Raw genomic sequence first — 26,618 nt, 5'->3', positions numbered from 1 at the left:
CCTGCACCGGAGAAGGCGCTGAAGGCTCAGCTGTTGGGTAACGTAGCAATAATTCAAAATTTTCCTACGTGTCACCAAGATCAATCTATGGAGTCATCTAGCAACGAGGGAGGAGTGGATCTACATACCCTTGTAGATCGCGCACGGAAGCGTTCAAGAGAATGGGGTTGATGGAGTCGTACTCGTCGTGATCCAAATCACCGATGATCCTAGCGCCGAACGGACGGCACCTCCGCGTTCAACACACGTACGGAGCAGCGACGTCTCCTCCTTCTTGATCTAGCAAGGGGGGAGGAGAGGTTGAGGAAGATGGCTCCAGCAGCAGCACGACGGCGTGGTGGTGATGGAGCTGCAGTACTCCGGCAGGGCTTCGCCAAGCTCTATGGAGGAGGAGGATGTGTTGGAGAGGGAGAGGGAGGCACCAAAGGCGTGGTTTTAGAGGCCCTCCTTCCCCCACTATATATAGGGAGCCTAGGGGGGGGGGGGGCGCCGGCCCTAGGAGATGCAATCTCCTAGGGGGGGCGGCGGCCAAGGGAGGAATCCCTCCTCCCCAAGGCACCTAGGAGGTGCCTTCCCCTCTTAGGACTCTTCCTTAGGGTTTCCCCCACCCTTAGGAAAATGGGCCCTAGGGGGAAGTGGCGCCCCAGCCCACTTTGGGCTGGATTCCTTCCCACTTCAGCCCATGAGGCCCTCCGGGATAGGTGGCCCCACCTGGTGGACCCCCGGGACCCTTTCGGTGGTCCCGGTACAATACCGGTGATCCCGAAACTTGTCCCGATGGCCGAAATAGCACTTCCTATATATACTTCTTTACCTCCGGACCATTCCGGAACTCCTCGTGACATCCGGGATCTCATCCGGGACTCTGAACAACATTCAGGTTACTGCATATACATATCCCTACAACCCTAGCGTCACCGAACCTTAAGTGTGTAGACCCTACGGGTTTGGGAGACATGTAGACATGACCGAGATCGCTCTCCGGTCAATAACCAACAGCGGGATCTCGATACCCATGTTGGCTCCCACATGCTCCTCGATGATCTCATCGGATGAACCACGATGTCGAGGACGTAATCAATCCCGTATACAATTCCCTTTGTCTATCGGTACGATACTTGCCCGAGATTCGATCGTCGGTATCCCGATACCTTGTTCAATCTCGTTACCGGCAAGTCTCTTTACTCGTTCCGTAACACATCATCCCGTGATCAACTCCTTGATCACATTGTGCACATTATGATGATGTCCTACCGAGTGGGCCCAGAGATACCTCTCCGTTTACACAGAGTGACAAATCCCAGTCTCGATTCGTGACAACCCAACAGACACTTTCGGAGATACCTGTAGTGTACCTTTATAGCCACCCAGTTACATTGTGACGTTTGGCACACCCAAAGCACTCCTACAGTATCCGGGAGTTGCACAATCTCATGGTCTAAGGAAATGATACTTGACATTAGAAAAGCTTTAGCATACGAACTACATGATCTTGTGCTAGGCTTAGGATTGGGTCTTGTCCATCACATCATTCTCCTAATGATGTGATCCCGTTATCAACGACATCCAATGTCCATGGTCAGGAAACCATGACCATCTATTGATCAACGAGCTAGTCAACTAGAGGCTTACTAGGGACATGGTGTTGTCTATGTATCCACACATGTATCTGAGTTTCCTATCAATACAATTCTAGCATGGATAATAAACGATTATCATGAACAAGGAAATATAATAATAACCAATTTATTATTGCCTCTAAGGCATATTTCCAACAGTCTCCCACTTGCACTAGAGTCAATAATCCAGTTCACATCGCTATGTGACTAACACTCAAGGTCACATCCCCATGTGACTAACACCCAAAGAGTTTACTAGAGTCAATAATCTAGTTCACATTACCATGTGATTAACACTCAATGAGTTCTGGGTTTGATCATGTTATGCTTGTGAGAGATGTTATAGTCAACGGGTCTGAATCTTTCAGATCCGTATGTACTTCGCAAATTTCTATGTCATCTTGTAGATGCAACTACTACGCTACATTTGGAGCTATTCCAAATAACTGTTCTACTATAAGAATCCAGTTTACTACTCAGAATAATCTGGATTAGTGTCAAAGTTTGCATCGGCGTAACCCTTTACGACGAACTCTTTTACCACCTCCATAATTGAGAAAATTCCTTAGTCCACTAGTTACTAAGGATAACTTTGACCGCCGTCTTGTGATCCGTTCTTGGATCACTCTTGTACCCCTTGACTGACTCATGGCAAGGCACATTTCAGGTGCGGTACACAGCATAGCATACTGTAGGGCCTATGTCTTAAGCATAGGGAACGACCTTCGTCCTTTCTCTCTATTCTGTCGTGGTCGAGCTTTAAGTCTTAACTTCATACCTTACAACTCAGGCAAGAACTCCTTCTTTGACTGATCCATCTTGAACACCTTCAAGATCATGTCAAGGTATGTGCTCATTTGAAAGTGCCATTAAGCGTTTTGATCTATCCTTATAGATCTTGATGCTCAATGTTCAAGTAGCTTGAACCAGGCTTTCCATTGAAAAACACTTTCCAAATAACCCTATATGCTTTCCAGAAATTCTACGTCATTTCTGATCCATAATATGTCAACAACATACACTCATCAGAAATTCTATAGTGCTCCCACTCACTTCTTTGGAAATACAAGTTTCTCATAAACTTTGTATACACCCAAAATCTTTGATCATCTCATCAAAGCATATATTCCAACTCCAAGATGCTTACTCTAGTCCCTAGAAGGATTGCTAGAGCTTTGCATACTTATTAGCATCTTTCAGGATTGACAAAACCTTCCGGTTTGTATCACATACAACCTTTCCTCAAAAAAACATCGAGGAAACAATGTTTTGACATCCTATCTGCAAGATTTCATAAATAATGCAGTAATCGCTAATATAATTCCAACAGACTCAAGCATCGCTACGAGTGAGAAAGTCTCATCGTAGTCAACTCCTTGAACTTGTCGGGAAAACATCTTAATGACAAGTCGAGCTTTCTTAATGGTGATACTTTACCATCATTGTCCGTCTTCCTTTTAAAATCCATATGTACCTAACAGCCTTACGACCATCAAGTAGTTCTTCCAAAGTCTACACTTTGTTTTCATACATGGATCCTATCTTGGATTTTATGGCCTCGAGCCATTTATAGGAATCCAGGCCCACCATCGCTTCTCAATAGCTCGTAGGTTCATTGTTGTCTAGCAACATGACTTCCAAGACAGGATTACGTACCACTCTGAAGTAGTACGCATCCTTGTCATCCCACGAGGTTTGGTAGTGACTTGATCTGAAGTTTCATGATCACTATCATAAGCTTCCACTTCAATTGGTGTAGGTGCCACAGGAACAACTCTTTGTGCCCTGCTATACACTAGTTGAAGTGACGGTTCAATAACCTCATCAAGTCTCCACCATCCTCCCACTCAATTCTTTCGAGAGAAACTTTTCCTCGAGAAAGGACCCGATTCTAGAAACAATCCCTTATTGCTTTCGGATCTGAGACAGGAGGTATACCCAACTGTTTTGGGTGTCCTATGAAGATGCATTTATCCGCTTTGGGTTCGAGCTTATCAGCCTGAAACTTTTCACATAAGCGTCGCAGCCCCAAACTTTTAAGAAATGACAGCTTAGGTTTCTCTAAACCATAGTTCATACGGTGTCATCTCATCGGAATTACGTGGTGCCCTATTTAAAGTGAATGTGGTTGTCTCTAATGCCTAACCCATAAACTATCGTGGTAATTCGATAAGAGACATCATGGTATGCATCATATCCAATAGGGTGCAGTTATGATGTTCGGACACATCATCACACTATGGTGTTCCAGGCTGTATTAGTTGTGAAACGATTTCCACAATGTCTTAATTCTGTGCCAAACTCGTAATTCAGATATTCATCTCTATGATCATATCATAGATCTTTATCCTCTTGTCACGACGATCTTTCAACTTCACCCTGAAATTACTTGAACCTTTCAATAATTCAGACTCATGATTCATCAAGTAAATATACTCAACTTCTACTCAAATCATCTGTGAAGTAAGAACACAACGATATCCACTACACGCCTCAGCACTTATTGGACTGCAGACATCAAAATGTATTACTTCCAACAAGCTGCTTTCTAGTTCCATTTTACTGAAAACGAGGCTTTCAGTCATCTTGCCCATGTGGTATGATTTGCATGTCTCAAGTGATTCAAAATCAAGTGAGTCCAAACGGTCCATTTGCATGGAGTTTCTTCATGCATATACACCAATAGACATGGTTCGCATGTCTCAAACTTTTCAAAAAACGAGTGAGCCCAAGGGTCCATCAACATGGAGCTTCTTCATGCGTTTTATACCGATATGACTTACGTGGTAGTGCCACAAGTAGGTGGTACTATCATTACTATCTTATATCTTTTGGCATGAACATGTGTATCACTACGATCGAGATTCAATAAACCATTCATTTTAGGTGCAAGACCATTGAAGGTATTATTCAAATAAACAGAGTAACCATTATTCTCCTTAAATGAATAAACGTATTGCGATAGACATAATCCAATCATGTCTATGCTCAACGCAAACACCAATCTCGATGGTAGAGGGAGTGTGCGATGCTTGATTACATCAAGCTTGGAAAAACTTCCAACACATATCGTCAGCTCACCTTTAGCTAGTCTCCGTTTATTCCGTAGCTTTTATTTCGAGTTACTAACACTTAGCAACCGAACCGGTATCTAATACCCTGGTGCTACTAGGAGTACTAGTAAAGTACACATTAACATAATGTATATCCAATATACTTCTATCGACTTGCAGCCTTCTCATCTACCAAGTATCTAGGGTAATTCTGCTCCAGTGGCTGTTCCCCTTATTACAGAAGCACTTAGTCTCGGGTTTGGGTTCAACCTTGGGTTTCTTCACTAGAGCAGCAGCTGATTTGCCGTTTCATGAAGTATCCCTTTTTGCCCTTGCCCTTCTTGAAACTAGTGGTTTCACCAACCATCAACAATTGATGCTCCTTCTTGATTTCTACTTTTGTGGTGTCAAACATCGCGAATATCTCAAGGATCATCATATATGTCCCTGATATATTATAGTTCATCACGAAGCTCTAGCAGCTTGGTGGTAATGACTTCGGAGAAACATCACTATCTCATCTGGAAGATCAACTCCCACTCGATTCAAATGATTGTTGTACTCAGACAATCTGAGCACAAGCTCAACAATTGAGCTTTTCTCCCTTTGTTTGCAGGCTAAGAAAATCGTCGGAGGTCTTATACCTCTTGACATGGGCATGAGCCTGAAATCCCAATTTCAGCCCTCGAAACATCTCATATGTTTCGCGACGTTTCAAAATGTCTTCGGTGCCTCAACTCTAAACCGTTTAACTGAACTATCAGTAGTTATCAAAACGTGTATGTCAGATGTTCGCAACACCCATAGACGATGTTCGAGGTTCAGCACACTGAGCGGTGCATTAAGGACATAAGCCTTCTATGAAGCAATGAGGACAATCCTCAGTTTACGGACTTAGTCCGCATAATTGCTACTATCATCTCTCAACTAAATTTTCTCTAGGAACATATCTAAACAGTAGAACTGAAGCGCGAGCTACGACATAATTTGCGAAGACCTTTTGACTATGTTCAGGATAATTAAGTTCATCTTATGAACTCCCACTCAGATAGACATCCCTCTAGTCATCTAAGTGATTACATGATCCGAGTCAACTAGGCCGTGTCCGATCATCACGTGAGATGGACTAGTCAACATCGGTGAACATCTTCATGTTGATCGTATCTACCATACGACTCATGCTCGACCTTTCGGTCTCTTGTGTTCCGAGGCCATGTCTGTACATGCTAGGCTCGTCAAGTCAACCTAAGTGTTTTGCGTGTGTTCCGAGGTCATGTCTGTACATGCTAGGCTCGTCAACACCCGTTGTATTCGAACGTAAAAATCTATCACACCCGATCATCACGTGGTGCTTCGAAACGACGAACTTTCGCAACGGTGCACAGTTAGGGGGAACACTTTCTTGAAATTTTAATGAGGGATCATCTTATTTACTACCGTCGTTCTAAGCAAATAAGATGTATAAACATGATAAACATCACATGCAATCAAATAGTGACATGATATGGCCAATATCATATTGCTCCTTTTGATCTCCATCTTCGGGGCTCCATGATCATCATCGTCACCGGCATGACACCATGATCTCCATCATCATGATCTCCATCATCGTGTCTTCATGAAGTTGTCTCGCCAACTATTACTTCTACTTCTATGGCTACATGACGTTTATGTTGACACGCAGGTCATAAATAAATAAAGATAACTCCTATGGCTCCTGCCGGTTGTCATACTCATCGACATGCAAGTCGTGATTCCTATTACAAGAACATGATCAATCTCATACATCACATATCATTCATCACATTCTTCTTGGCCATATCACATCACATAGCATACCCTGCAAAACAAGTTAGACGCCCTCTAATTGTTGTTTGCATGTTTTACGTGGCTGCTATGGGTTTCTAGCAAGAACGTTTCTTACCTACGCAAAAACCACAACGTGATATGCCAATTGCTATTTACCCTTCATAAGGACCCTTTTCATCGAATCCGATCCGACTAAAGTGGGAGAGACAGACACCCGCTAACCACCTTATGCAACTAGTGCATGTCAGTCGGTGGAACCAGTCTCACGTAAGAGTACGTGTAAGGTCGGTCCGGGCCGCTTCATCCCACAATGCCGCCGAATCAAGATTGGACTAGTAACGGTAAGCATATTGAACAAAATCAACGCCCACAACTACTTTGTGTTCTACTCGTGCATAGTAACTACGCATAGACCTAGCTCATGATGCCACTGTTGGGTAACGTAGCAATAATTCAAAATTTTCCTACGTGTCACCAAGATCAATCTATGGAGTCATCTAGCAACGAGGGAGGAGTGGATCTACATACCCTTGTAGATCGCGCGTGGAAGCGTTCAAGAGAACGGGGTTGATGGAGTCGTACTCGTCGTGATCCAAATCACCGATGATCCTAGCACCGAACGGACGGCACCTCCGCGTTCAACACACGTACAGAGCAGCGACGTCTCCTCCTTCTTGATCCAGCAAGGGGGGAGGAGAGGTTGAGGAAGATGGCTCCAGCAGCAGCACGACGGCGTGGTGGTGATGGAGCTGCAGTACTCCGGCAGGGCTTCGCCAAGCTCTATGGAGGAGGAGGATGTGTTGGAGAGGGAGAGGGAGGCACCAAAGGCGTGGTTTTAGAGGCCCTCCTTCCCCCACTATATATAGGGAGCCTAGGGGGGGGGGGGCGCCGGCCCTAGGAGATGCAATCTCCTAGGGGGGGCGGCGGCCAAGGGAGGAATCCCTCCTCCCCAAGGCACCTAGGAGGTGCCTTCCCCTCTTAGGACTCTTCCTTAGGGTTTCCCCCACCCTTAGGCGCATGGGCCCTAGGGGGAAGTGGCGCCCCAGCCCACTTTGGGCTGGATTCCTTCCCACTTCAGCCCATGGGGCCTTCCGGGATAGGTGGCCCCACCCGGTGGACCCCCGGGACCCTTCCGGTGGTCCCGGTACAATACCGGTGATCCCGAAACTTGTCCTGATGGCCGAAATAGCACTTCCTATATATAATTCTTTACCTCCGGACCATTCCGGAACTCCTCGTGACGTCCGGGATCTCATCCGGGACTCCGAACAACATTCGGGTTACTGCATATACATATCCCTACAACCCTAGCGTCACCGAACCTTAAGTGTGTAGACCCTACGGGTTCGGGAGACATGTAGACATGACCGAGATCGCTCTCCGGTCAATAACCAACAGCGGGATCTGGATACCCATGTTGGCTCCCACATGCTCCTCGATGATCTCATCGGATGAACCACGATGTCGAGGACTTAATCAATCCCGTATACAATTCCCTTTGTCTATCGGTACGATACTTGCCCGAGATTCGACCGTCAGTATCCCGATACCTTGTTCAATCTCGTTACCGGCAAGTCTCTTTACTCGTTCCGTAACACATCATCCCATGATCAACCCCTTGATCACATTGTGCACATTATGATGATGTCCTACCGAGTGGGCCCAGAGATACCTCTCCGTTTACACGGAGTGACAAATCCCAGTCTCGATTCGTGCCAACCCAACAGACACTTTCGGAGATACCTGTAGTGTACCTTTATAGCAACCTAGTTACGTTGTGACGTTTGGCACACCTAAAGCACTCCTACGGTATCCGGGAGTTGCACAATCTCATGGTCTAAGGAAATGATACTTGACATTAGAAAAGCTTTAGCATACGAACTACATGATCTTGTGCTAGGCTTAGGATTGGGTCTTGTCCATCACATCATTCTCCTAATGATGTGATCCCGTTATCAACGACATCCAATGTCCATGGTCAGGAAACCGTGACCATCTATTGATCAACGAGCTAGTCAACTAGAGGCTTACTAGGGACATGGTGTTGTCTATGTATCCACACATGTATCTGAGTTTCCTATCAATACAATTCTAGCATGGATAATAAACGATTATCATGAACAAGGAAATATAATAATAACCAATTTATTATTGCCTCTAGGGCATATTTCCAACATCAGCTGCGCTGAGGCTCCTGGTACGTGTTGATTTGGTGGGCTGGACTACCAGAGGAGGACGCTACTTGGGAGCAACGCGAGGAGTTCCGCCAGCACTACCCCGACTTTCAGCTCAAGGACGAGCTGTTTGCACAGGCGGGGAGAGATGTTATGACCGGCCAGGTCTATGGCCGCCGGGGGCCCACTGGGCAGGCTTAAGGCACAAGTTATCTTAGTTTATTTTCAGATTATGGTTATATATACAAGTTGTAAGACTATTTTGAGGATTAAGCAATAAGACTATTCTATTGCCCGGCTCCCAGAGGAGCCGGAACCCTAAAACCCTAGCCGTCTCTCTCCTGCGCCGCCGCCACCCAGCCGCAAGGATGGCGCCTCGCCGCCGGCCGCCGCGTTCTAGCCCACGCCCAGCTCCCTCTTTTCCCTACCACCTACGACCCAGAGGAGCCCGAACCCTAGCTCCTAACAGTTGGCCTGAATGTTCTACCCTGAAAACGAACACTGCAAATATATGAGGTAGTAATATGACGCCTAATCAAGCAGCCATGAACCTGCTATTGATTAGCTTCAATTGCTGACACATTTCTCTTTATTTTCTTGTTCATTGGTAACCTTGTCACCCTTTCTCCAGGGATACCATGACTTTTTTTGAGGCTAACTGGCAGGTGTTCTGCCTTTTCATTAAGATTAGGAGTGAACAAAAATTGTTACAAGAAGTGCGGGGGCATGGAAGGAAGAGGGTCCAGTAGCCTTAGGCTCTGGCTGTACATCCAGAATGGCTACGTTTCCTTATTATGGGAGAACAACAAGGATATGTCATCGGTGGTCAGGCGTGAGACAGCGGCAGCCGAGCTAGAGGACTGCCGAAAGATCCTTCTGTTGAGTTTGTTCCAGACATGCCATGCATGGTAGGCAGCGGCAGCAGCAGCGTGTTTGTTCATGGAGGAGAAGTGGAGCCACCATTCTTCAGTTCCCTGGAAGGGAGGCATTGGTAGCAGATGTAGCGTTGGAATGGCAGTTCCAAGAAGGTGCCACACCTCCTTGCTGTACGAGCAATGGGTAGTAAGGTGCAGTGCCGTCTCAGGCTGTTGATCACATAGCACACAGGTCGCCGCCTGCGTACCACCTCTGGCGCGAAGTCTATCAACAGTGGGAAGCCTGTTCAGCGTCAACAGCCAGGCAAAAAATTTCACCTTGGCCTCCATTCTCATTGACCATATCTTTGCAAGCGCCGGCTGGGCAATGGTACCAAAGAACTTTGCATTATAGGCTGTTTTTGCACTGTAGACACCATTAGTCGTCCAATTCCAGCAGATGGAGTCCTCAGTGTTAGATAAAGTGATATGCTGGATGAGGCCCCAGAGGTTGATGAATTCATGAAGGGCGTCAGGCGAGTTTAGGCGCTGGAGCCCTTTCATCCACCGCCCATCAGTCAATGCTGCAGCAACCGTTGCACATTTACGTGCAGCCAGCGGAAAGAGGCTGGGCGCAATATCTTTTGGTGCAGAGCCATTCAGCCACCGGTTGGACCAGAAAGATGTTGTTGCTCCGTTGCCAAGGGTGACAGTGGTAGATGCGTTAAACAACTGGTAATCAGTAGGGCTGCATGGCGTGTTGGATCCAATCCATGGTCTGGAGGACCTTTCCGAGGCAAACCACAACCATCTGATCCTAAGGGCTCTGCTGAAGAGATCCAGATTCTTGATGCCCAACCCTTCATAGTTCTTTGGGGAGCACACTTGTCTCCAATTGACAGCACAGTTTCCACCAGTTGCATCTTCATCTCCTTTCCATAGGAACCCTCTCCTAATCTTGTCAATTCTCTTGATGAGCCACTTTGGAGGAGGGAAGATAGTGAAGAAATAAGTGGTCAAAGAGGTGAGCACAGAGTTGATGAGAGTTAGCCTGCCCGCCTTGTCGAGGAGTTTCCCTTTCCATCTTGCGAGCCGAGCAATAATCTTGTCAATGAGAGCTTGAAAATCGGCACATCTCGGGTTGCGCAGTCCAAGAGAAAGGCCCATGTATTTACACGGGAAGCAGCAGGTTTCTCCTTCGAAATCAGCCATGACTTTCAGGAGGAAGCTTCATCTATTTGTCTTTCTTCAGTGCAGTGTTTATGTTGCTTCAGATTCCAAAGTGAGAGTTACAAACGTGAAGAAAGATAGGCATTAGCATGTAGGTTCACCCATGAGTTTTTTCTACTTGACTCAATGTTTCACCGCTCATGAATTTTGCGTTGTGATTGCCTTCAAAATTAAAACAAAATGGATACCCGAGACAGCAAGGCCTCAGATAGTAGCAAAAATAGGGTAGGAGCTAGTCTGTGTGACGAGCCATGGTTGGCGTCTGTCATACCTTAAGCCGGGCATGAGTGTTGAGTACTTCCTCCTGGAACCACCGGCGGCGGCTGGGAACTGGGTGGCGGCGTACCGAGTTTTTTTTTTGAGGGGAGAAGAAAGTCTGTTTGATGGGCCTGATGGGCGTGGTCAATGTATCGATCGGGTTCGAGTCTATTTTCTTTTCGCTCACTGATGTGTCGATCTATCTGATCCTCAAAAAAAAATGTGTCGATCTATCCGTTTTTTGGTTCATTTTTTTTGTTAAAACTAAAAAACCAAGACAAAATGCGTAGAAAACCGATACACAGTAGCATTGAAACCAGCAGCGAGCGATAATACTTGGTCGACCTGTATAGCGATTGCTTTATGAAAAAATGAACTAAAAACTTTTAGAAAACTAAAAAATGAACTTCTAAAAACTTGAACCTCCACAAATTCCGAACTTTCAATTTTGAGAACTTCAGAAAAAGGAGAAAAAAGAGGATAAATGGGCATGGGCCCCTATATGAAAGGAGATCACTTGGTGTGGTCCACCGTGCCCCCGTCTAACCATGACGGAGGAATTTCCCATACTATGTATTTAACCAATGATCTATTTGTTTGTCTTGACAAAGCTTTCATTTGCGTACAAGATATGTTTTGATGAACTTTTTCATACTTATAAATGATCAAACACTAATTTACCGCGTCGTCATGATGTGTCATACAATGGATCAAGTTATCACCCAATGAACCAATAACCTTTTACCGATAAGGGTATCAAGTTGGAAACCTAGCCGATAGGAGAAAATTTTGGTTCCTCCGCTCCCAACTAGCTAGATAGGCGCCCTCTCGTCTTCGGCGCCCTCCATGGTGTTGGGTGGCGGTGGAGGAGCCTCGATCCAGCCTTGGGGTGCTATAGATAGGTATAAGGGTGTTCAGGGGAGGGAGTCGAGGAGGCGGTCCTCTTCGGCGAACGAGTCCTCTCCGTCCCATCCCTGTTCCGGCGTTGTGCCATTAGCTACCAGTGGGGAACACGTGGAGGTTGGTCTTAGTCGGTTGAATCTTTAATTTGACTGTGTGATGTGTTGGTTTTCCTTTTGGATGGAGTTCCCCTCTATCCGGAGGAATGTTCCTTCGCAAGCCATCACAACCAAGGCAAACTTATCGACATCGGATACGGACAACCCGGGTGGCTCAAGCAGCTTGAGAACTTCAAGAATGATTCCTTGGGTGGAGTCCTCAAGGCGGTGCTGCTGGATCCTTTCTGCAGCAACATTGTTCCGATGCGAACTGAGACCTCATCACCGACTGCTCACGGGTGATGGGGAGTTTTGTTTTCATATCTTGCAGGGTCTTCATTTTAAAACGCCAGTTGTTATTTTTTTGAAAGGGGAGCAGTTATGTTTTTAATCTAAATAAATTAGTTGTTTTATAAAGTAAATAAATAAATAGATAAGAGTATCAAGTTCTGGGGTTTTCCAAGGTATCAATAGCCAAGGGATCACTTCACAAATTTAGTGATATTACTTGGTAATAACTAAACTGTTTAACTTTTACACAACCATCACCACTTTTATGACAGAGTGCACGCACATTTTTTATACTAGATGATACCTTCACTCTTTCTTTTTTGCGGGAAAGATGATACCTTCAGTCAATGTTGCGGAAACCTTGTTAAAACAAATGTGCAAATATATGTTATAAAAACCACTGAAGCTAATGCAAAAGTAAATGAAAGAGTGTTGTTGGTTTATATTAAAATAAATAAGAAAACATATGAAGCATATGACAAAATGACCTATAAAAAACGAAAAAGTTTTGAATTAGAGTTAACATAATATCATTCTTTATACAAAATGTGAAGAATAAAGTACATATATTTGCTTCAAGTGTCCAACACATACACCATCCCTGATCATATGAAAATTCATACAAACAACTTATGTCTCACACGAATAATTTGCCGAGGTATAGTATGGGTGCATGGATAGATTAGTTAAAAAGACTTATACTAACAAATACGACTTGCTGATGTGGCATAGCCCATGAAAAGAGCAAATAGATAGTGAGCTATAGTTATTTAGCAATAGAGGATGCCCCAAAGAAGCATAAACTGAGAGACCGACTCTTCCTGACTTTAGTGCCGCGTCGGTTAAGCATAGTGAGGGGACGTTGCTGGCTGAATTGTCAAGTCCAACTTTTAAAACTACCCAAGAAAACATTATTAACTACCACTACCTCTGTAAACTTTTAAAAAGTCTTATAGAAGTTTGCAGAGGGGGTACATATTTTCGCATCGGGCAGAAGAATAACAAAACTTTTAAAACGACTACTGGTTTTCGGTGAAAATGTCTGAAGATGCATGTAGGCTTAACTGACGGCAGGTCATTTGTTCCTTGAATAACTATTTAATTAGAACAAGCGCAAGCTCGAGAATTGTACATTCGATGTTACTTATATATTACTGGTCAAATCAAATTAATTAACAGAAGAAGCTAGCTAACTCTACGCACCTCTACGATCACCATCTACTTATGATCTATCACCGATTCACAGCCTAAGGCTCAAGTCCATCTTCTTGGTTTGCTCTGGTAGCAGCTGCTGCTCCGGGTCCGAGGAAGGTGGCTCCGTCTGCGTCCTCATCCTGAAGCTCCCCGGCCACGACGTGGAGCCGAGCACCTCCTCGTAGACGAGCGGCGGCCACGGGCCAACCACGCCGTCGTGGAGCCTCGCCGCCGTGGCCTCTTGCCGGACCGGCTTGTGGACCGCCGAGCCCGCCGGGTTGACCCTGAGGGCGCGCACGATCGCGGCGTGCGCCTCGAGCGGCAGGCCGGCCATGACCATCCGCTGGTGGTGCGCGTGGTGGTAGGACAGCGACGACGAGCGCTTGGCGGCGCTGCGCTCCCGCTTGTGCGCGTTCTGGTGCCCGCCCAGCGCCTGCGAGCTGAAGAACTTCCTCATGCAGAAGTTGCACGAGAACACCTTGTGGGGCGTCGTCGGCGCTGCCGCGGCCGCCGGAGGAGGAGGCGGCGGCTGCTCCTGCTTGTGCTTGGCCGCCGGCTCTTCGTCCGAGCACGACGAGGGGTCCTCCGCCGCCGGTGGCTGCGAGCAGTTCACGCCCAGCGTGAGGTCGAGCCACGACGCCGCGTCGCCCTGCTGCTCGCCGGCGGTGGTAAGCAGCCGCGCCGGGCTGACGCTCACCGCCTCTCCCGTTTGCCCCATGTCCCGGTCCTGCATGCAACTAGCCAGAGCTAGCGTTTCTCGGGTCTTCCCGCCGACGGCGACCCTGTGCTCAGTTGGTTGGTGCAGGGCACGCACTAGTGCCAGCCGCGATAGCTCTGGTTGTGCTGTGTGTCTCTGGCGTGGCGCCTGCTTCCGGCTCGCGGCGGGTGTTTTATAGAGGGGATCCGGCATCCGGGACAAGGCCTGTGGATGGTCTTTGTGAGGAATCCAATCAGGTCGGAGCATTAGACAACTCTAATCTCTCTTCCACTTGCATGTGATATCTCTTCTTTCTTCCTCCTTTCACGTCAGGATCTGGAGCAGTGGCAGTGCGTGCTCACGTCACCTTCTCCTAGTCCTAGTCCTATGCTCGCCATGCCCACCTGGGCGCCTTCCATTGCTAGGTAGCATCTAGGTAGGTTCATGCTGCTGCTAGGGTAGCCATGTAGGAGTACGTACGTAGGTACGTACGCTCGTAGTGTCTTTGCGATTGAGGGCATGGCCAATGGGTCGCCCTAGCCTGATGCTCCACACGCCAGGTAGGCTCGGACACCACCGTGGCGATTCAAACCGGTGCTCCGCAGGTGTCAGAGACTCCTCTGCAGGAGGCAGCCTCTCCATGAAAAAGCGGGAGAGAGAAGAAAAAGGAAAGAGAGAGATAGGACAAGAGGAAGAGATAGAAAAATGTAAAGAATGGAAAAGGGGCAACGGCTCACGTCATGTGGCCACACACGCGTTGGATACATGTATAGCTGAACCGTGGTCTCAGTCCCATGCACTGATGTGGATGGGCTGGGGCAGCACCATGGTGCTGCTTCCACTGTACATGCCCTGATCGATGGAGCTGAGAGTTGTTGTGACCGCGCCACTGTAGCTAGCGGCCTAGCGCTGCCTTTTCCTTTCATGCACGCGCTTGGTTTCGGTGGGTAGGTGTCGCTTGACTAGTGGTGCATGGGGTTGATCTTCTTTGAGGATGATAGAGAGACTACGGTATCTTGTTCTTCTGGACGACTTCACGGTTTCAGATGCCTAATCAGGATAACTTCCGATCCGATCGGACCTCCGGATGTTGAGATGACTGGGTTTAGGTCTCGAGATTCGACAAGATAAGCCATGATGGGTAATCTCTTCCCACGCATTAGCATGAAGTAAGGAGTACCCAAAGTACCACGCAATGACGCAACTGATGGCACCCCGCTTTGGTTGCATAACGTTTACGCTAATTAAACCACGGTGATTTGATTGCGGGGCCATCTGACGTGGTCGATTTTATGTAGCCGTTGACACTCTTTTATAGATTTCTTCATTAGTTTTGATTAGACTAGTTATAGTGAGGAGTAAGAACATCTCCAGCAGATGGTGCAAACCGTGGTTCTGCCAATTTCGTTTACCCGTAAACGAAATTTGCGGTATGACGGATACCAAGAAAAAACACACCCTACAAACACATACCACACATTTAAACTAGCGGTTTGCGCCGAAGTTCATACGAAAACATAGTCATACTAGCATAAAACAAAATTAAGCCTAGATCTACGCACCATCGTCGTCACCGTCCTTCTTGACGCCGAGGTGATGCACCATCATCGAGTTGGAGAGCACGAAGGCGTGGTCGTACTCCTCCTTCAACGCCGGCACCCGTGCAGCTGCAACTTCGTCTCCAGCGGTGACCGCCTCCTTCACGTCAAACCACGTGCGCTCCACGGCCCGGAGATGCTTGAGGGCAGGTGAGATGATCTGGTCTAGCCTGTCGAAGTTGGTCCGGGACCGTGCTCCGGCGTTGCGGGTGGAAGGAGGAGCTCCCGGCCTCATCGTCGTTGCGGCGCTTGCGAGGCGGCTTGCCGCGGTGGCCGCCGAGCCCCCCCTCGGCCCCCCCTTCGCCACCCGCGCATGACATCAGGGCTCGGTTCGGGTGGCTATGCACGCCGCAAAAAGCTGCCGGAGGAGAGGAGATTTATCGCCGGAGAAGAGGATTTGCAGCGGGGGAGGATAGAGGAATTGAAGGGCACGAACCTTAAAATCCCCTCGCTCCGGTATATATTGTGGATTCGGGGGCGGTTTACGGGTCGGGCTGTTTTTACAGGACCTATTCGGGTCAGGTTTTTTGCGCGTACTGTAAACCCGCCGAGAAACACGACCCGACGAGCTTTTACAGGATCTGCTAGAGACGCTCTGACCTAAACTAGTAACATGCACCTTTAGAGTGGGTAGTAACATATGTATGGTATCATGCAATGCTTTATTTATTCAGATGTAGACTCATTTTACTTTATGGTGTTGGTGCCTTACGGTAACATACTATTATGTTACCACAATCACTTTTCTCTTCATTAACTACTTGCCACGTAAGTAAACTTGTCCTGAAATGCATTATGTTATTAGCTAAGTTACCCCCACTATGACCAGCCTTAGCGTTTATCTTTGATATGCATAATGGGGAGATAATCATGAAGGAAATATGCCCTAGAGGCAATAATAAAGTTGTTATTTATATTTCCTTATATCATGATAAATGTTTATTATTCATGCTAGAATTGTATTAACTGGAAACTTGATACATATGTGGATACATAGACAAAACACAATGTCCCTAGTAAGCCTCTACTGGACTAGCTTGTTAATCAAAGATGATTAAGTTTCCTAACCATAGACATGTGTTGTCATTTGATGAACGGAATCACGTCATTAGAGAATGATGTGATGGACAAGACCCATCCGTTAGCTTAGCATTATGATCATTTAAGTTTGTTGCTATTGCTTTCTTCATGACTTATACATGTTCCTATGACTATGAGATTATGCAACTCCCAAATACCATAGGAACACCTTGTGTGCTATCAAATGTCACAACGTAACTGGGTGATTATAAAAACACTCTACAGGTGTCTCCGATGGTATTTCTTGAGTTGGCATAGATCGAGATTATGATTTGTCACTCTGTGTATCGGAGAGGTATCTCTGGGCCCTCTCGGTAATGCACATCACTATGAGCCTTGCAAGCAATGTGACTAATGAGTTAGTCACGGGATGATGCATTACGGAACGAGTAAAGAGACTTGCCGGTGACGAGATTGAACTAGGTATGATGATACCGACGATCGAATCTTGGGCAAGTAACATACCGATGACAAAGGGAACAACGTATGTTGTTGTGCGGTTTGACCGATAAAGATCTCCGTAGAATATGTAGGAACCAATATGAGCATCTAGGTTCAGCTATTAGTTATTGACCAAAGATGAGTCTTGGTCATGTCTACATAGTTCTCGAACCCGTAGGATCCGCACGCTTAACGTTCCATGACGGTACATATTGTGAGTTATGTGATTTGATGTACCAAAGTTTGTTCGGAGTCCCGGATGAGATCACGGACATGACGAGGAGTCTCGAAATGGTCGTGACATAAAGATTCATATATTGGAAGGCTACATTCGGACACCGGAATGGTTCGGGTCATTTCGGATAAGTTTGGGAGTACCGAGGGTTACCGGAACCCCCTGGGAAGTTATTGGGCCTCATGGGCCTAATGGTGGAAGAGAGGAGGCAGGCCAAGGTGTGGCGCGCGCCCCCCTTTCCTTCTCTTCTTCCTCTCCTTCCTTCTTCTCCTAGTTGGACCAGGAAAGGAGGAAACCTACTCCTACTAGGAGTAGGATTCCCCCCTTTGGGCGCGCCCCTTGTGGCTCGCCCTCCTCCTCCTCCCCTCCTTTATATACGGGGAGGGGGCACCCCATAGACACACAAGTTGATCTTTAGCCGTGTGCGGTGCCCCTTCCACAGTATTACACCTCGGTCATATTGTTGTAGTGCTTAGGTGAAGCCCTGCGTCGGTAACTTCATCATCACCGTCAACACGCCATCGTGCTGACGGAACTCACCCTCGGCCTCAGCTGGATCAAGAGTATGAGGGACGTCACCGAGCTGAACGTGTGCAGATCGCGGAGGTGCCATGCGTTCGGTACTTGATCGGTTGGATCATGAAGACGTTCGACTACATCAACCGGGTTACTTAATGCTTCCGCTTTCGGTATACGAGGGTACGTAGACACACTCTCCCCTCTAGTTTCTATGCATCTCCTAGATAGATCTTGTGTGATCGTAGGAATTTTCTTGAAATACTGCATTCCCCAACAGTGGCATCCAAGCCAGGTCTATGCGTAGATGTTATATGCATGAGTAGAACACAAAGAGTTGTGGGCGATAATAGTCATACTGCTTACCAACATGTCATATTTTGATTCGGCGGTATAGTTGGATGAAGCGGCCCAGACCGACATTACATGACCGCGTTCATGAGACTGGTTCTACCGACGTGCTTCGCACACAGGTGGCTAGTGGGTGTCTGTTTCTCCAATTTTAGTTGAATCGAGTGTGACTATGCCTGGTCCCTGTTGAAGGTTAAAACAACGCACTTGATGAAAAATCGTTGTGGTTTTGATGCACAGGTAAGAACTATTCTTGCTAGAAGCCCGTAGCAGCCATGTAAAACTTGCAACAACAAAGTAGAGGACGTCTAACTTGTTTTTGCAGGGCATGTTGTGATGTGATATGGTCAAGACGTGATTATATAAATTGTTTTATGAGATGATCATGTTTTGTAAAAGTTATCGGCAACTGGCAGGAGCCATATGGTTGTTGCTTTATTGTATGAAATGCAATCGCCATGTAATTGCTTTACTTTATCATTAAGCGGTAGTGATAGTCGTAGAAGCAATAGTTGGCGAGACGACAACGATGCTACGATGGAGATAAAGGTGTCAAGCCGGTGACGATGGTGATCATGACGGTGCTTTGGAGATGAAGATCAAAGGCACAAGATGATGATGGCCATATCATATCACTTATATTGATTGCATGTGATGTTTATCTTTTATGCATCTTATTTTACTTAGTACGGTGGTAGCATTATAAGATGATCTCTCACTAAATTTCAAGGTATAAGTGTTCTCCCTGAGTATGCACCGTTGCTATAGTTCGTCGTGCCAAGACACCATGTGATGATCGGGTGTGATAAGCTCTACGTTCACATACAACGGGTACAAGCCAGTTTTGCAAACGCAGAATACTTGGGTTAAACTTGACGAGCCTAGCATATGCAGATATGGCCTCGGAACACTGAGACCGAAAGGTCGAGTGTGAATCATATAGTAGATATGATCAACATAGTGATGTTCACCATTGAAAACTACTCCATCTCACGTGATGATTGGACATGGTTTAGTTGATATGGATCACATGATCATTTAGATGACTATAGGGATGTCTATTTAAGTGGGAGTTCTTAAGTAATATGATCAATTGAACTTAAATTTATCATGAACTTAGTCTTGATAGTATTTGCATATCTATGTTGTAGATCAATTGCTCGCGTATAACTTCCCCGTTTTATTTATGATATGTTCCTAGAGAAAACTAAGTTGAAAGTTGATAGTAGCAATGATGCGGACTAGGCCCATGATCTAAGGATTATCCTCATTGCTGTACAGAAGAATTATGTCCTTGATGCACCGCTAGGTGACAGAACTATTGTAGGAGAAAATGCAGATGTTATGAATGTTTGACAAGCTCGGTATGATGACTACTTGATAGTTTAGTGCACCATGCTTTACGGCTTAGAACCAGGACTTCAATTTTTTTTTGAAACACCATGGAGCGTATGAGATGCTCCAAGAGTTGAAATTGGTATTTCAGACTCATGCCCTAGTCGAGAGGTATGAGACCTCTGGCAAGTATTTTTGCCTACAAGATGGAGGAGAATAGCTCAACCAGTGAGCATGTGCTCAGAATGTCTGAGTACTATAATCGCTTGAATCAAGTGGGAGTTAATCTTCCAAATAAGATAGTGATTGACAGAGTTCTCTAGTCACTATCACCAAGTTACTGGAACTTCGTGATGAACTATAATATGCAAGGGATGACGAAAATGATTCACCGAGCTCTTCGCGATGCTGAAATCGTCGAAGGTAGAAATCAAGAAAAACATCAATTGTTGATGGTTGACAAGACCACTAGTTTCAAGTAAAAGGGCAGGGGAAAGAAAGGGAACTTCAAGAAGAATGACAAGCAAGTTGCCACTCCCATGAAGAAGCCCAAAGCTAGACCCAAGCCTGAAACTGAGTGCTTCTACTGCAAAGGAAATGGTCACTAGAAGCGGAACTGCCCCAAATAGTTGGCGGATAAGAAGGATGGCAAAGTGAACAAAACTATATATGATATACATGTTATTGATGTGTACTTTACTAGTATTCATAGTAGCCCCTGGGTATTTAATACTGGTTCAGTTGCTATGGTTAGTGACTTGAAACATGAGTTATAAAATGAACAGAGACTAGTTGAGGGCAAGGTGACGATGTGTGTTGGAAGTGATTCCAAGGTTGATAAGATCACCATCGCACACTCCCTTTACCTTCGGGATTAGTGTTGAACCTAAAATGAATGTTATTTGGTGTTTGCATTAATATGATTGGATCATGTTTATTGCAATATGGTTATTCATTTAAGTCAAAGAATAATTGTTATTCTGTTTACATGAATAAAACCTTTTGTGGTCATACACCCAAGGTGAATGATTTATTGAATCTCGTTTGTAGTGATACACATATTCATAATATTGAAGCCAAAAGATGCAAGGTTAATAATGATAGTGCAACTTATTTGTGGCACTGCCGTTTAGGTCATATTGGTGTAAAGCGCATGAAGAAACTCCATGCTGGTGGGCTTTTGGAATCACTTGATTATGAATCACTTGATGCTTGCAAACCATGCCTCATGGGCAAGATGACTAAGACTCCATTCTCCGGAACAATGGAGGGAGTAACAGACTTATTAGAAATAATACATACTGATGTATGCGATCCAATGAGTGTTGAGGCTCGCGGTGGGTATTGTTATTTTCTGACCTTCACAGATGATTTGAGAAGATATGAGTATATCTACTTAATGAAGCACAAGTCCGAAACGTTTGAAAAGTTCAAAGAATTTTAGAGTGAAGTGGAGAATCATCGTAACAAGAAAATAAAGTTTCTATGATCTGATCACGGAGACGAAATATTAGAGTTACGAGTTTGTCCTTCAGTTGAAACAATGTGGAATAGTTTCGCAACTCACGCCACCTGGAACACCACAGCGTAATGGTGTGTCCGAACGTCGTAACCGTACTTTATTAGATATGGTGTGATTTATGATATCTCTTACCGATTTACCACTATCGTTCTGGGGTTATGCATTAGAGACAGCCGCATTCATGTTAAATAGGGCACCATCTAAATCCGTTGAGACGACACCGTATGAACTATGGTTTGGCAAGAAACCTAAGCTGTCGTTTCTTAAAGTTTGGGGCTGCGATGCTTATGTGAAAAAGTTTCAAACTGATAAGCTCGAACCTAAATCAGAGAAGTGCGTCTTCATAGGATACCCATAATAAACTATTGGGTACACCTTCTATCACAGATCTGAAGGCAAGATATTCATTGCTAAGAATGGATCCTTTCTAGAGAAGGAGTTTCTCTTGAAAGAAGTGAGTGGGAGGAAAGTAGATCTTGATGAGGTAGTTGTACCTTCTCCTGAATTGGAAAGTAGTTCATGACAGAAATCAGTTCCAGTGATTCCTACACCAATTAGTGAGGAAGTTAATGATGATGATCATGAAACTTCAGATCAAGTTACTACCGAACCTCGTAGGTCAACCAGAGTACGTTACACACCGGAGTAGTATGGTAATCCTGTTCTAGAAGTCATGTTACTAGACCATGGCGAACCTATGAACTATGAGGAAGTGATGATGAGCCCAGATTCCGCGAAATGGCTTGAGGCCATGAAATCTAAGATGAGATCCATGTATAAGAACAAAGTGTGGACTTTGGTGGACTTGCCCGATGATCGGCGAGCCATAGAGAATAAATGGATCTTCAAGAGGAAGACATACGTTGATGGTAGTGTTACTATCTACAAAGCTCGAATTGTCGAAAAAGGTTTTCGACAAGTTCAAGGTGTTGAATACGATGAGTTTTTCTCACTCATATCGATGCTTAATTCTGTCCAAATCATGTTAGCAATTGCCACATTTTATGAAATCTAGCAAATGGATGTCAAAAGTGCATTCCTTAATGGATTTATTAAAGAAGAGTTGTATATGATGCAACCATAAGGTTTTGTCGATCCTAAAAGTGCTAACAAAGTGTGCAAGTGATAACCCACAAGTATAGGGGATCGCAACAGTTTTTGAGGGTAGAGTATTCAACCCAAATTTATTGATTCGACACAAGGGGAGCCAAAGAATATTCTCAAGTATTAGCAGCTGAGTTGTCAATTCACCCACACCTGGAAACTTAATATCTATAGAAAAGTGTTTAGTAGCAAAGTAATATGATAGTGGTGATAACGATAGCAAAAGGTAACAGCAGTAAAAGTAATATTTTTGGTATTTTGTAGTGATGATAGCAATAGCAATGGAAAAGTAAATAAGCAAAGAACAATATATGGAAAGCTCGTAGGCAATGGATCGGTGATAGAGACTTATGCCGGATGCGGTTCATCATGTAACAGTCATAACCTAGGGTGACACAGAACTAGCTCCAGTTCATTGATATAATGTAGGCATGTATTCCGAATATAGTCATACGTGCTTATGGAAAAGAACTTGCATGCCATCTTTTGTCCTACCCTCCCGTGGTAGCGGGGTCCTTATGGAAACTAAGGGATATTAAGGCCTCCTTTTAATAGAGAACCGGAACAAAGCATTAACACATAGTGAATACATGAACTCCTCAAACTACGGTCATCACCGGTAAGTATCCTGATTATTGTCACTTCGGGGTTAACGGATCATAACACATAATAGGTGACTATAGACTTGCAAGATAGGATCAAGAACACTCATATATTGATGAAAACATAATAGGTTCAGATCTGAAATCATGGCACTCGGGCCCTAGTGACAAGCATTAAGCATAGCAAAGTCATAGCAACATCAATCTTAGAACATAGTGGATACTGGGGATCAAACCCTAACAAAACTAACTCGATTACATGATAGATCCCATCCAACCCATCACCGTCCAGCAAGCCTACGATGGAATTACTCACACACGGCGGTGAACATCATGAAATTGGTGATGGAGGATGGTTGGTGATGACGATGGCAACGGATTCCCCTCTCCGGAGCCCCGAACGGACTCCAGATCAGCCCTCCCGAGAGGTTTTAGGGCTTGGCGGCGGCTCCGTATCGTAAAACGTGATGATTTCTTCTCTCTGATTTTTTTCTCCCCGAAACTCAATATATGGAGGTGGAGTTAGAGTCGGAGAGGCAACAGGGGGCCCACGAGGTAGGGGGCGCGCCCCCACCCTTGTGGCAAGGTGGTGGCCCCCCTGGCCTTCATCTTTGGCAGGTATTTTTCTTATTTTCTGAAAAGTGTCTTCGTGAAGCTTTAGGTCATTCCGAGAATGTTTGCTCCTGCACATAAATAACACCATGGTAATTCTGCTGAAAACAACGTCAGTCCGGGTTAGTTCCATTCAAATCATGCAAGTTAGAGTCCAAAACAAGGGCAAAAGTGTTTGGAAAATTAGATAGTTGGAGACGTATCAGCAAGCTCCAGCGATCCATTTATGGACTGGTGCAAGCCTCTCGGAGTTGGAATATACGCTTTGATAGTGTGATCAAAGCATATGGTTTTATACAGACTTTTGGAGAAGCCTGTATTTACAAGAAAGTGAGTGGGAGCTCAGTAGCATTTCTAATATTATATGTGGATGACATATTGTTGATTGAAAATAATACATAATTTCTGGATAGCATAGAAGGATACTTGAATAAGAATTTTTCAATGAAAGACCTCGGTGAAGCTGCTTATATATTGGGCATCAAGATCTATAGAGATAGATCAAGACGCTTAATTGGACTTTCACAAAGCACATACCTTGATAAAGTTTTGAAGAAGTTCAAAACGGATCAGTCAAAGAAAGGGTTCTTGCCTGTGTTACAAGGTGTGAAGTTGAGTCAGACTCAATGCCCGACCAATGCAGAAGATAGAGAGAAAATGAAAGTCATTCCCTATGCCGCAGCCATAGGTTCTATCATGTATGCAATGTTGTGTACCGGACTTGATGTGTGCCTTGCTATAAGTTTAGCAAATCGAAATGAAATAAATAAAGAATAAAGCCAAAAAAATAAGTCCAAGATAGAAGAGCCCAGATTCCAAATGAAGAAATGGAAACTCGAAAAGGATCCTTCTGATTCTCAAAGAATGAGGGGCAAGGGGATTGATACCGAGAAAGATTTCTTCTTATTATAAGACATGATTTGATCTGCATATGTTTGGTAAAAGAAGGGAGGTACGAAAGTAATCCAGGAGTGGATCACTAGACAGCGGTCAAGAACATCCTGAAATACCTGAAAAGGACTAAGGATATGTTTCTCGTTTATAGAGGTGACAAAGAGCTTGTCATAAATGGTTACATCGATGCAAACTTTGACACTGATCCAGATGACTCTAAGTCACAAACCGGATACGTATTTATATTGAATGGTGGAGCTGTCAGTTGGTGCAGTTCCAAGCAGAGCGTCGTGGCGGGATCTACGTGTGAAGCGGAGTACATAGCTGCTTCGGAAGCAGCAAATGAAGGAGTCTGGATGAAGGAGTTCATATCCGATCTAGGTGTAATACCTAGTGCATCGGGTCCAATGAAAATCTTTTGTGACAATACTGGAGCAATTGCCTTGGCGAAGGAATCCATATTTCACAAGAGAACCAAACACATCAAGAGACGCTTCAATTCCTTCCGCGATCAAGTCAAGGAGGGAGACATAGAAATTTGCAAGATACATACGGATCTGAATGTTGCAGACCCGTTGACTAAGCCTCTCTCACGAGCAAAACATGATCAGCACGAAGACTCCATGGGTGTTAGAATGATTACTATGTAATCTAGATTATTGACTCTAGTGCAAGTGGGAGACTGAAATAAATATGCCCTAGAGGCAATAATAAAGTTGTTATTTATATTTCCTTATATCATGATAAATGTTTATTATTCATGCTAGAATTGTATTAATCGGAAACTTAGTACATGTGTGAATACATAGTCAAACAGAGTGCCCCTAGTATGCCTCTACTTGACTAGCTCGTTAATCAAAGATGGTTAAGTTTCCTGACGATAGAAATGTGTTGTCATGTGATGAATGGGATCACATCATTAGAGAATGATGTGATGAACAAGACCCATCCGTTAGCTTAGCATAATCATCATTTAGTTTTATTGCTATTGCTTTCTTCATGACTTATACATGTTCCTCTGACTATGAGATTATGCAACCCCCGAATACCAGAGGAACACCTTGTGTGCTATCAAACGTCACAACATAACTGTGTTATTATAAAGATGCTCTACAGGTGTCTCCAATGGTGTTTGTTGAGTTGGCATAGATCGAGATTAGGATTTGTCACTCCATGTATGGGAGAGGTATCTCTGGGCCCTCTCAGTAGTGCACATCACTATAAGTCTTGCAAGTAATGTGACTAATGAGTTAGTTACATGATGATGCATTACGGAATGAGTAAAAAGACTTGCCGATAACGAGATTGAACTAGGTATGAGGATACCGATGATCGAATCTCGGGCAAGTAACATACCAATGACAAAGGGAATAACGTATGTTGTTATGCGGTTTGACCGAAAAAATTCTTCGTAGAATATGTAGGAGCCAATATGAGCACCCAGGTTCCGCTATTGGTTATTGACCGGAGATATGTCTCGATCATGTCTACATAGTTCTCGAACCTGTAGGGTCCGCACGCTTAACGTTCGATGACGATTTGTATTATGAGTTATGTGTTTTTGATGAACGAAGTTTGTTCGGAGTCTCGGATGAGATCACGGACGTGACGAGGAGTCTCGAAATAGTCGAGAGGTAAAGATTCATATATTGGAAGGTTGCATTCGGACATCAGAATGGTTTCGAGTGGTTCGGGCATTTTTCCGAAGTACCGAGTGGTTACCGGACCCCCCCCCCCCCCGGTGAAGTAATGGGCCTTATTGGGCCATAGGGGAGAATAGGAGGTAGGCCAAGAGGAGGTGGTGCCCCCCCATGGAGTCCGAATTGGACTAGGGGAGAGGGCGGCGCGCCCTTGCCCTTTCCTACTCCCTCTCCCTTTCCTTCTTTCCTACTCCGAAAAGGAAAGGGGAATTCTACTAGGACTTGGGAGTCCTAGTAGGACTCCCCACACTTGGCCTCCTCCTCCCCTCCTTTATATATAGGGGCAGGGGCACCCCAAAGCACATCAATTGTTCCTCGGCCGTGTGCGGTGCCCCCCTTCACTGTTTACCACCTCGGTCATATTGTTGTAGTGCTTAGGCGAAGCCCTGCACGGATCACATCATCAACACCGTCACCACGCCGTCGTGCTGACGGAACTCTCCCTCGTTCT

At 45.2% G+C, this 26,618-nt stretch overlaps 1 protein-coding gene across 1 annotated transcript; it reads right to left on the bottom strand.

Annotated features, from left to right (window-relative positions):
* Positions 1–13,364: 13,364 nt before the first annotated feature.
* On the bottom strand, positions 13,365–14,405 carry LOC123082262 (zinc finger protein 1). The gene has a single exon (XM_044504632.1). The coding sequence runs from the start codon at positions 14,388–14,390 to the stop codon at positions 13,527–13,529; it is 864 nt and encodes a 287-aa protein (XP_044360567.1). The 5' UTR covers positions 14,391–14,405; the 3' UTR covers positions 13,365–13,526.
* Between the last annotated feature and the right edge of the window lie 12,213 nt (positions 14,406–26,618).

Source organism: Triticum aestivum, chromosome 4A (assembly GCF_018294505.1).
Source record: "Triticum aestivum cultivar Chinese Spring chromosome 4A, IWGSC CS RefSeq v2.1, whole genome shotgun sequence".
NCBI lineage: Eukaryota > Viridiplantae > Streptophyta > Magnoliopsida > Poales > Poaceae > Triticum > Triticum aestivum.
The sequence above is the reverse complement of the archived record's forward strand: the minus strand, read 5'-3'. Positions and strand labels throughout refer to the sequence as shown.